General features: G+C 68.1%; 1 protein-coding gene across 1 annotated transcript; it reads left to right on the forward strand.

Annotated features, from left to right (window-relative positions):
* The first annotated feature begins 147 nt into the window (after positions 1–147).
* GAS2L1 (growth arrest specific 2 like 1) lies at positions 148–8721 on the forward strand. Its single transcript, XM_080365878.1, has 6 exons — positions 148–534; positions 1698–2351; positions 4501–4608; positions 4882–4978; positions 5299–5617; positions 6710–8721. Exons 2-6 carry the CDS (start codon positions 1707–1709, stop codon positions 7908–7910), a joined length of 2370 nt encoding a protein of 789 aa, XP_080222004.1. The 5' UTR covers positions 148–534; positions 1698–1706; the 3' UTR covers positions 7911–8721.
* The last annotated feature ends 1035 nt before the right edge of the window (positions 8722–9756 follow it).

Consider the following 9756-nt stretch of genomic DNA (forward strand, 5'->3'; position numbering starts at 1 on the left):
GCGCGGAGGGGGGGGGCAGACCCCATCCGTCCCGCCCGCTGCTGGGGAAGGGCCCGATCCTGGGGGGGCGCCGGGGGGGGCAGAACACGTCGGTCCCGCCCCGCTGCTGGGGGGGCGCCGGAGGGGGATGGGGGGGGACGCCGCCCACCGGAGGGGTTGGGGGGGCCCGTGGCGTGTGTGTGTGACCCCGCTCGCCGTGTCAAATCACACCCGGGCGGGGGGGCGGTCGCTGTGTGTCCCCCCCGCCCCCGCCCGCCGCTCCCGTCCCGGCCCTTTCTGGGCCGCCTCCAACTTCCCGGCCGGGGCGCGGCGGCGGCGCGGGGCTGCGGGCGCTGGGCTCCGGCTCCGCTCCCGGCTCCGCTCCCGGCTCCGCTCCGCCCCGCCGCGGCCCCTCGGCGGCGGATGGCGGCGGGGGCTGCGCGGGGCCGGTGGGCGGCGGGGCCCCCCCGGCACTCACAGCCGCGGCCCGGCCCGGCGCGGGGAGCGGGCGGGCGGCGCGGCCCGGCCCGGCGGTAGCGGAGCGCGGAGCCGGCGGTGAGTGCGGGGGGGGTTGGGGGGAGGGGGGCGGTTGTTCCTGTCCCCGTGCCCCCCCCCTCCGTGTGTGTGTCCCCCCGTGTCCCTCCCCCGCGTGTTCCCCGCACAAGTCGGCATCTGCCTCGCAGGTGCTGCCCCGCTCCCCCGGCCCCGGCAGCCCGCCCGCCCGAGGCACGGCCCCCCGCGCAGGGGACACCCCCAGAAAGGGACACCCCACACACAGGGGAAGGGCCCCCCCGGGCATAGATACCCCCTCCCAGCAGAGACACCCCTCCAAGAAAGAGACGCCCCCCCCCCGCCCAGCCTCCACAGGAAGAGGCCCCCCAGGTATAGATCGCCCCCCTCCCAAAAGAGCCCCCCCCCCCCGCGGGAAGGGGACACCCCCGCCCCCCCGGCTGACACCACCCCAAGCACAGGAGATACCCCCCACCCCCACCCCCGCCCTTGGGTGGAGCACCCCACCGTGCCCCCCCCAGCAGCAGGGACACCCCCAAGGGAAGGGACCCCCCCGGGGTGTGGGGCTGGGGGGCAGCAGTGGGGGGCACTGGGCTCCTCCCCAGCTCTTGTTTCCCCCCCAGGGGCAGGAGGGGACCCCCATGTGCCAGCCCCCCCCCCCCATCACTGACCACTGGGGCGCAGTGCCCCCCAGGGGCAGTCCCTCAGGGTTGGTAGCGGTGGGGAGGTTCCCTGTCCCCGGCATGGGCCACCCGTGGGGACACCGCATCTCTCGGGGTGTCACCTCCTCCCACGGCGGTGACACCCAGGGTGGTGACACCCACCATGCCACCATGACTGGGCAGCTTTGGGGGGGGGGGCCCTCCCTGCTGCAGTCCCACAGCAGGGGCCTGGGAGGTGGGCATTGGTGACAAGTGACTCATTAATGAAGGGGGGGCAGAGGGGACACGGGGCGGGGGGGACACGGGGGGACATGGAGTGCCAGTGCTGCAGGTCCTGGCAGGGGACAGGCAGGTTTTGGCAGGGGGGAACAGGACCCTTCTGCCCAGGGGTAAGGGATGGGGGAAACTGAGGCACGGAGGGGTCACCAGAGGGGGGACTGACACTGGGCAGCAAACTGCTTTGTCAGGGGGAGCTGTGGGGGGGCTGTGGGCTGCTGCCCACCCACCCACGTCTGTCTGTAATGCCCCTCATTGCCCCCCCAACAGGCCCCCACCATGGCTGACCCAAGCCACATCCAGTCGGCCGCCTCCAAGAGCATCCGTCCCTTCCGCTCCAGTGAGGAGTACCTGGAGGCCATGAAGGAGGACCTGGCCGAGTGGTTTAACACCCTCTACGACCTGGACATCCAGGTGGACACCTTCCTGGAGAGCCTGGAGACGGGCTGCCACCTCTGCCGACACGCCAACAACGTCAACCGCATTGCCCTGGACTTCCAGCAGCGGCACCCCGAGGTGGCCGCCCACATGCGTGTCCCTCAGAACGAGGTTGTCTTCCAAGCCAAGAATGTGGTGCCTGGCTCCTTCATCGCCCGGGATAACGTCTCTAACTTCATCCAGTGGTGCCGGCAGGACCTTGGCATCCAGGACGTCCTCATGTTTGAGACCAATGACTTGGTGCTGAAGAAGAATGAGAAGAACTTTGTCCTCTGCTTGTTGGAGGTGGCCAGGAGGGGCTCCAAGTTTGGCATGCTGGCCCCCATGCTGATCCAGATGGAGGAGGAGATCGAGGAGGAGATGAGGGACCAAATGGCCTATGGCGTGCTGGGCACGCACCAGGAGAGCCGGGACCCCCAGGTGCCCACCTACCCCAGCAGGGCCCGGCCTATTGCCCTCTGTGACTTGAAGAACCTGGATGAGCTGGTGAGACGCGCTCCCCCGGGAGCCCCATGCTTGGGCGAGGGCCTCACCGGCCACCCAACCCGCTGCTCTATGGCCCCCCAAGGAGGTCCTCTCTGTCTGCCCAACGGCTGCTCTATGGCCCCCCAAGGAGGTCCTCTCTGTCTGCCCAACGGCTGCTCTATGGCCCCCCAAGGAGGTCCTCTCTGTCTGCCCAACGGCTGCTCCATGGCCCCCCAAGGAGGTCCTCTCTGTCTGCCCAACGGCTGCTCTATGGCCCCCCAAGGAGGTCCTCTCTGTCCACCCACCCAGGCTCTCGGTGGCCCGTGGGAGGTCCTCAGCTAGCCCTGCCGGACCTGTGCCCCGTGGAGCCTCCCAATGGGTTATTTTGGTGGCTGTGGCCATAAGCACAGTGGGAAGACGGGTGTCACCTCCCCCCCCCCCCCCCAGCCCCACCCCCACCCCCCCCCTCCGACACTTCCTCCCCGCAGTGGTCCCCACCCCAGGAACCTGCTCCTGCCCAGTCCTGGTCCTCCTCCCAGTACCTTGGCACTGGTGTCCCCAAGGATGGGCAGATGGACATGAGGACACCCTGGCTGCTCACAGCCACAATTCGGGGTGCTGAGATGGTGGGGGGCGGGTAGTGTCCCCCGACAAGCCGGGGTGCAGGGCCTGCCCCCCCAGGGCCGGGAGGCTCAGGAGGGATTAAAGCTGGGCTGGGTGCAGGATCCGTCCCGCGCGCGAGGCAGCGGATTAATACAGCGATGGGGGGGACACGGGGGGGTCTGCCCTCCCCTGACTCCCTAAGCTCAAAGCCATTTTTTAATTGAAACCCCGATTCCTCATTAAGTCCCGCAGCCACCATACTCAGGGCAGGGGAGGGAGCATCCTGCACCTTCCCCCGCCCCTGCATCGCTGCAAAGCCCCCCCCCCCCCCCACTGTTGCCCCCCAAACCCCCCTGGCTGGGCGCTGCCAGCCCCAGCTGCATTTTTCTGGGCTGCGTAATTCCTTGCCATCGGCTTTTATGGGCAGTGCTGGAGCCGGGGAGGAGCCTGACGGTGCAGGATCTGGCCCGACTGGTCCCAAGTCCCCCCTGCACCGGATGGCAGCGGGGTCTGGACCCCCCCTCACTGCGGCCCTCAGCTTCCCCCTGGCTGGGGCTGACCTGGCCACCCAGCTGCTGCCCCGGATGCGAACCGGAGTGGCCGGATCCTGCCCTGGCTGGACCCCTGCGATGGACAGAAAGGCAGAACTGGGGAGAAAAAAAAAAAAAAAAAGAGGAATCTAAGGAAAACCCAAAATTTAGGGGTGAGGGAGGCAGCGCTGCGTCCCACCCTGGGCCAGGGCAGGATGCGGCCGCGTCCCCACGTTCCCCCGTGGCTCCCTGCCTAATCCCTGACGTCAGCCCGGCCAGGCCGCGGGCAGGGCAGCCGCCCCAGATAGAGCGGGCAGCTGGCGGGCAGGCAGCGGGGCACAGTGCTGCCCGGCAGCCCCGCAGCTGGGGGGTCCCCTGGCCGGCCCCCCCAAATCCTCCCTTGGGCTTTTCATTGGTGCCAAATGTTAAATGTTGTGAGGGGGGGGGGGTTAAACCCTTTCCTGTTGGTGGATGTGGGGTGCTGGAGGTGCCTGCCCCACAGCGGGGTGCTTGATGGGGGGGATCCCCCCTGGTTCTGGGATTAGCAGGGCTGGAGGGGGGGTGTCCTCCTCCTTCCCAGTTTTGGGGTGGCTCTGAGCTGCCCACCCCTGGGGGTCCCACAGCGGGTGGGCTCCAGAGAGCGAGCGAGGCTGGCGGGAGATGAGTTGTGCCTGTTCTCAGCCTGCTCGGGGGTGGCCGGCCGTGGGAAGCCCCCCAGGCCCCTCTCCCACGGTGGGTGAGTGCTAGGGGTGCTCCCCACCGCCTGGGGCTCCCCAGGAGCCCACCCAGCTGCTTCCCGGCAGGTACAGGCAGCGCGCTGCCCACGGCCTGCCCCCTCAAGCAAGCACTGGCAGGAGGGGAGCTGCCAGACTCGGGGGGCACAGCATCCCCACCGCAGGGGTCCAGCCAAGAGGCCAGGACCAAGCCAGCTCCTCTCTCTGTGGGCTCTATACAGCCCCTCTGCCTGCACCTATCTATAGGGGCTGGCCCTACAGCTGGGGGTCCATGCCCCACTGACCCTCCCCTCTCTGCCACAGGTGCGGGAGATCCTGGGATGCTGCTCCTGCCCCTCCCAGTTCCCCATGGTCAAGGTCTCCGAGGGTAAATACAAAGTGGGCGACTCCAGCACACTCATCTTCGTCCGAGTAAGAGCCACCGCGTCTCTCACCGCATCATCCCCCCCCTACATCGGGACCCCCCCCCTCCTCCTTCCCCCCCTCCTCCGCACAGTGGGGGCCCATCCAACCTGTGGTGGGGGGTGGGCCCTGAGCTGAATTTACTCCCCACAAGCTGCCCCACGCCAGGGACCTGGGGGGCCATTCACAGCCAGCACACGTAGCCCCCACCCAGGAGTGGGGTGGCTTTTTGGCCACGTCCTGGGGGACAAGCAGGGTGACGGGGCACTGGGCTGTCCACAGGTGCTGAGAAGCCATGTGATGGTGCGTGTTGGTGGCGGCTGGGACACACTGGAACATTACCTGGACAAGCATGACCCGTGCCGCTGCTCCTCCCTCAGTGAGTGCCTCTGGGGACCCCCACCCACCCCTCCCAGCCCACCAACGCACACTCCCTGCTGGTGCCACCCCATCTCACCACATTTCACCACTCCCAGCTTTTTCAGCTGTGGAGCTCCTTTCCCTGGGGCTGTGCTGCTCTGGGTGCTGATCCGGCTGAAAGGGGAGTGAGGAAAGGCAGGGTTCTGGCCAATTAATTGACAAGGCGATGAATCCACAGCTTGGGAAACCCTGTCGGGAAAAGCTGGGTGCCAGTGCTGCATGAAGGTGGGGTGGGTGGCAAGGGACTCCCCCCAAACCACCTGGTATCTCCATTTCCAGCTCACCGCCTACCCCAGCCCCGTGCCCCGGGCTTCTCCCCACAAAAAACCGGCACCGGCAGCTTCTCCCCTGCGTCCCGCGCCGCCAGCCCCAGCACCCCCCGCCGCCCCCGTGCAGCTGTCCCCCCCTCAGGCGGGGGGGACAGCAGTCATGCCAGGACGGAGCGGGTCAGCTACCAGCCGAAGGGTGTCGGGGACACAGGCATCCCGAAGCAACCATCCAGCAGCAAGCAGGAGGGATTGCCCCCACGGGGTGGGCTGGCTCCCCTGCCCGGCCGTTCAAGGAGCCCTGCTGAGCCACGGGCAGCCAGCACGCTCAGGTAAGGCACCCATGGGTGCTGCGTGGGAGGGGCAGGGGAACAACAGCCTACTGTGACCCTGTGCCAGTGGAAGGATGCCCAGCCCAGCTGGGAAACCCCGCCACCTCCCAGGCCCCAGCCCAGCTGGGAAACCCCCACCACCTCCCAGGCCCCAGCCCCATAGACAGGGCCCAGTCCCACAGCAAGGCCGGAGCTCAGTCCCTCGGACAGGTCCCAGTCCCACAGCAAGGCCGGAGCTCAGTCCCTCGGACAGGGCCCAGTCCCACAGCAAGGCCCCACCTCAGCCCCACAGCCAGGGCCCAGCCTCATGGCAAGGCCCAACTCCACAGCAGGCCTCAGCCCCAGGCCCGTGGGGCAAACTCCTCCTGCCCCGGTGCTGGAGGCAGCCCTGGTAGAGCCCCAGCACATCGCTGCCCCACGCCACCCCTGCTCTGGGGCTCGCAGCCGTGGGGTCCCCACAGCCCCCCCGCCCCCCACCAGGCTCCCGGCCTCTTCCCGCCGCCCCAACGCGCAGGCGCAGTGCGCGCAGCGTCTGGAGGGGCGGGGTCTGTCGTAGCCACGCCCCCGGCGGTGATTGGCAGGCCTGGCGGGCTGCCCCCTGGCGGCGCTGGGAGGGCGGGAAGGGGCGGGGGCGTGTGCAATGGGGGCAATGGGGGAGCAGGGGGTTCAATGGAGATGTGCAAGGGGGGGCAGTGGGGAAGTAGGGGGTTCTGTGGGGGTGTGCAATGAGGGGGCAATGGGCGATGAAGGGAGCAATGGGCAGGCAATGGTGGAATAGGGAGTTCTACTGGGGGGTAGTGGGGGGGATGATGGGGAGAGTAGGGTCTTCAATGGGGTGTGCAGTGGGGGCAGTGAGGGGAATAGGGGGTTCAGTGGGGGAGTGCAGTGGGGGGGCAATGGGTGGAATAGGGGGTTCAACGGGGGAGCGATGGGCAGAATAGGATGTTCAGTGGGCAGGTAATGGGGGAATAGGGGGTTCAATAGGGGTGTGCAATGGACGGGGGCAACGGGGGATGCAAGGGGGGGCAATGGGGGGTGCATGGGTCGCACAGCCCCCCAGCCCCCCTGACCCTCCTCTCCATGCCTCCCCAGGCACCGTGACCCCGCTCCCACCCGCTCCCGCCGCTGCTCGGGCGACAGCGACTCCTCGGCCTCCTCCGCACAGAGCGGCCCCCCAGGTCTGCGGGACGGGGGTCCCCCCCGCCGCCGAGAGCCCAGCCGGGGGGTCCCGGCCGGCCACCCAGCTCCAGAGGAGCGCGGCCGCTCGTGGGTGTCCAACGGGCCCGGCCGTGCCGCGCCACGTGCCCGCAGCCATGGCCGCCCTGGCCCCCAGCCCCTGCTGCTCATCAGCCGGCGGCAGGACGGGCAGCACTCCTGGGCACGGGCAGAGACCCCGCCCCGGGCCAGCAGCCCTGCCTGCAGCCGGACCCCCTCCCGCCCGGCCGCCCGCAGCCCCGCACCCACCCCACGCCGCTCCTCCCTGGAGGAAGGTGCCGGGGGGCGGCGGGGCGGGGGTCCCGGGGAGCCCCCCCATGGCGGCGGGGCCGGGGAGGCCTTGCAGCGGGAGCTGGAGGAGCTGGTGCGGCGGCTGCGGGCCCCGCTGTGGCTGGAGCCCGGCCAGGAGCAGCAGCTCTTCCGCCGGCTGGAGGAGGAATTCCTGGCCAACACGCGGCTGATGGAGGAGCTGGGGGACGGGGAGACCCCCCCCGCGCCCCCACAGCCGCCCCCCGGCACGGCCGCCGACTCGGCCTACTGCTCCTCCAGCTCCTCCTCGTCCTCCCTCAATGTCTTCGGCAAGCACGGGCCGCCCGCCGAGGATGGCCGCCGGAGCGGCAACGGCATCGGCCCCCTGCCGCCGGTGGCCCCCGAAATGGCGGGTGCGGGACGCCGGCCGACCCTCTCCAGCTCCTCCGACGAGAGCAGCTGCTTCCCAGCCTCCTGGGACACCCGGGAGACCCGGGGAGGGCCCGAGTCCGACACCGACTGGGCGCCGGGGGAGGATGAGCTGACAGAGACAGAGGAGCCCCCCGCCATGGTGGACGCCCCCCCACAGGTTCCCGAGCCGTCGCCCACGCCGTCCCTGCGCCCCTGGGCCAAGCCCCGGCTGGACACGCAGCCCCACAAGAAGCCCTCCAGGATCCCCACCCCACGGGGCTATGGGGTGGCCCCCCCGCAGCCCCCCACCGGCAGCCCCAAGCCCTGGGGGGCTCTGCAGAGTGTCCTCTCCTCCTTCCTGGAGCCCGCCTGGGCCCCGCGGGAGCGCGAGGGGCTGGACGAGGACGCCTGGCCGTGAGGGGCCCAGCTCGGTGGCCACGGGCGGCAGGCAGGATGGGGAGAAGCCCCCAGCACCCTCCTGGGGACATGGCGGAGCTGCTGCTGGCGATGGCACCTGCACAGAGGCCCCGGCGCAGCGATGGCCGCTGACCCTTCCCACGGTGGCTGGTGGCCAGGTGGCATGGGGTCCTGCATGGAGCCCCGGGCCAGGCACAAAGGGACGTGCCCCAGCCCCATGGGGAGCAGCTCCACAGGAGGTGGCCGTGGTGTGGCCGTGGTGGTGGTGGCCGGAGCAGAGAGCTGTGTCCTGGGTGCCTGGGAACAGGGCTGGAGAGCAGCCAGCTCTTTCTGATCTTTGTCTCTTCTTTTTGCCTCTCCTCATTCTTCTCCTCTCCTTGGTTTCCTCCTCTTTTCTCCTCTTCTTGGCTGCCTTCTCTTCCTGGCCACCTTTTCCTCTTCTTGGCCTTCTTGGCTTTGTCTTCATCTTCTCAGCCACCTTCTCTTCTTGGCCTTCTCTTCTTTTCTTGGCCACTTTCTCTAGTCATCTCCTTACCTTCTCTTCTTTTTCTTCTCTTCCTCCTCTCTCCACAGCTGAGATGACTCGGGGACATGCAGCTTGATGTCACAACCTGTATTTCAGGGCAGCGGGGGGTCACTCTTTTCTCTCCAGCAGCCGGCAGCCCCTGGCCAGCAGCAGCACTGTCCGTAGCTTGTGTTGATGTCCCTAACGTGGGACAGGGCTGTGTGCGAGTCCCCTGCCCAGGCCACTGTGGCCCCCCCCCACCAGCCCCGCATGTCCCCCCAAGCCAGTAAAGACCAACAGAGCTGAACCCACTGTGTCCAGTCATCTGTCCTGGGGGTGTAAGACCCCCTGGGGTGGGGGTGGGGGGGTGCTGGCGCTGCCAAGGGGGAGCCAGGGGTGAGGAGCTGGGGGGATGCAGGACACCCTGAGCCCAAGGAAGGTGGGCTCTGGGAGAGGTTGGGTCCCAGGATAGTTTGGAGCAGTGGAGGGAAAAGCTGGAGTGAGGGTAAACCCCTATGTTCTGCACCCCACTGCACTCTTGGGGACCCCTCGGCTGCATCTGGGACCCCTCCAGGTCCCCAAAGCCCTTGGGGCTGCCTGGAGCCAAAGTGCCCCGTGGGAGAGGGCTGCTCACCCTTGGGTGACACAGCCATGCTCTGCCCCTGCCCAAGGTGGCCACGGGTGTGGGTCACCATGGGGTCTAGACCTGCTGGTGCTGGCCATCCTGCTGTGACTTTGGGGTCTCTAAAGAGAGATGTCCCCTGCAGTCCCCAGCTGCCTGCACTTGTCCCTGACCCCAGGAGGGGCTCAGGAGCTGGGAGGGGGCTCCACACCCCCCCCAGCACAGGGCACCACACACCAGTACAGGCACCCCACCAGCCCCAGAGAGGCCCTCTCCATGAGGGCAGGGCACTGCTAAGAGGAAGCTCACAGCATCCTACTTCCCTAGAGAGCAATAGGCCATGGCCTGAGCTTGGGGTACCCCCCTCTGATCCCCCCAACAGCAGCTCCATGGGCAGATGTCACCTTTATTCAACGTTTGCTTAAAACAAGCGAACATACAATATATTTATATTTCATATATTAGATATTTCCTGCACCAAACGCTTCTAGACAGGGGTGACCCATGGCTTTATTTCAGGGAGAGGGAGGGAAAGGAGTAGTGTCACCAGCAGGGACGGTGAAACATCCTCTCCTGCACCCATGGGTGACAGCAGAGAGCAGAGGGAGCCGGGGGGGCTGCGGAGGGGGCCAGCATGAGTTGATGCTCAGAGCCCTCCCAGCCCCAGTGCAGGGGCTGGATGGGACTGGAAAAGCCCTTTTTTTACTGCACTTGACAGTA

Source organism: Falco punctatus (assembly GCF_963210335.1).
Source record: "Falco punctatus genome assembly, chromosome: 1".
Classification (NCBI taxonomy): domain Eukaryota; kingdom Metazoa; phylum Chordata; class Aves; order Falconiformes; family Falconidae; genus Falco; species Falco punctatus.

Excerpts from the sequence above, each read along its gene's own strand:
- GAS2L1 (XM_080365878.1), top strand. The coding sequence starts at position 1,707 with ATGGCTGACCCAAGCCACATCCAGTCGGCCGCCTCCAAGAGCATCCGT. Across the intron at positions 2,352-4,500 it reads TGAAGAACCTGGATGAGCTG|GTGCGGGAGATCCTGGGATG; the intron begins GTGAGACGCGCT and ends TCTCTGCCACAG. Across the intron at positions 4,979-5,298 it reads GTGCCGCTGCTCCTCCCTCA|CTCACCGCCTACCCCAGCCC; the intron begins GTGAGTGCCTCT and ends CTCCATTTCCAG.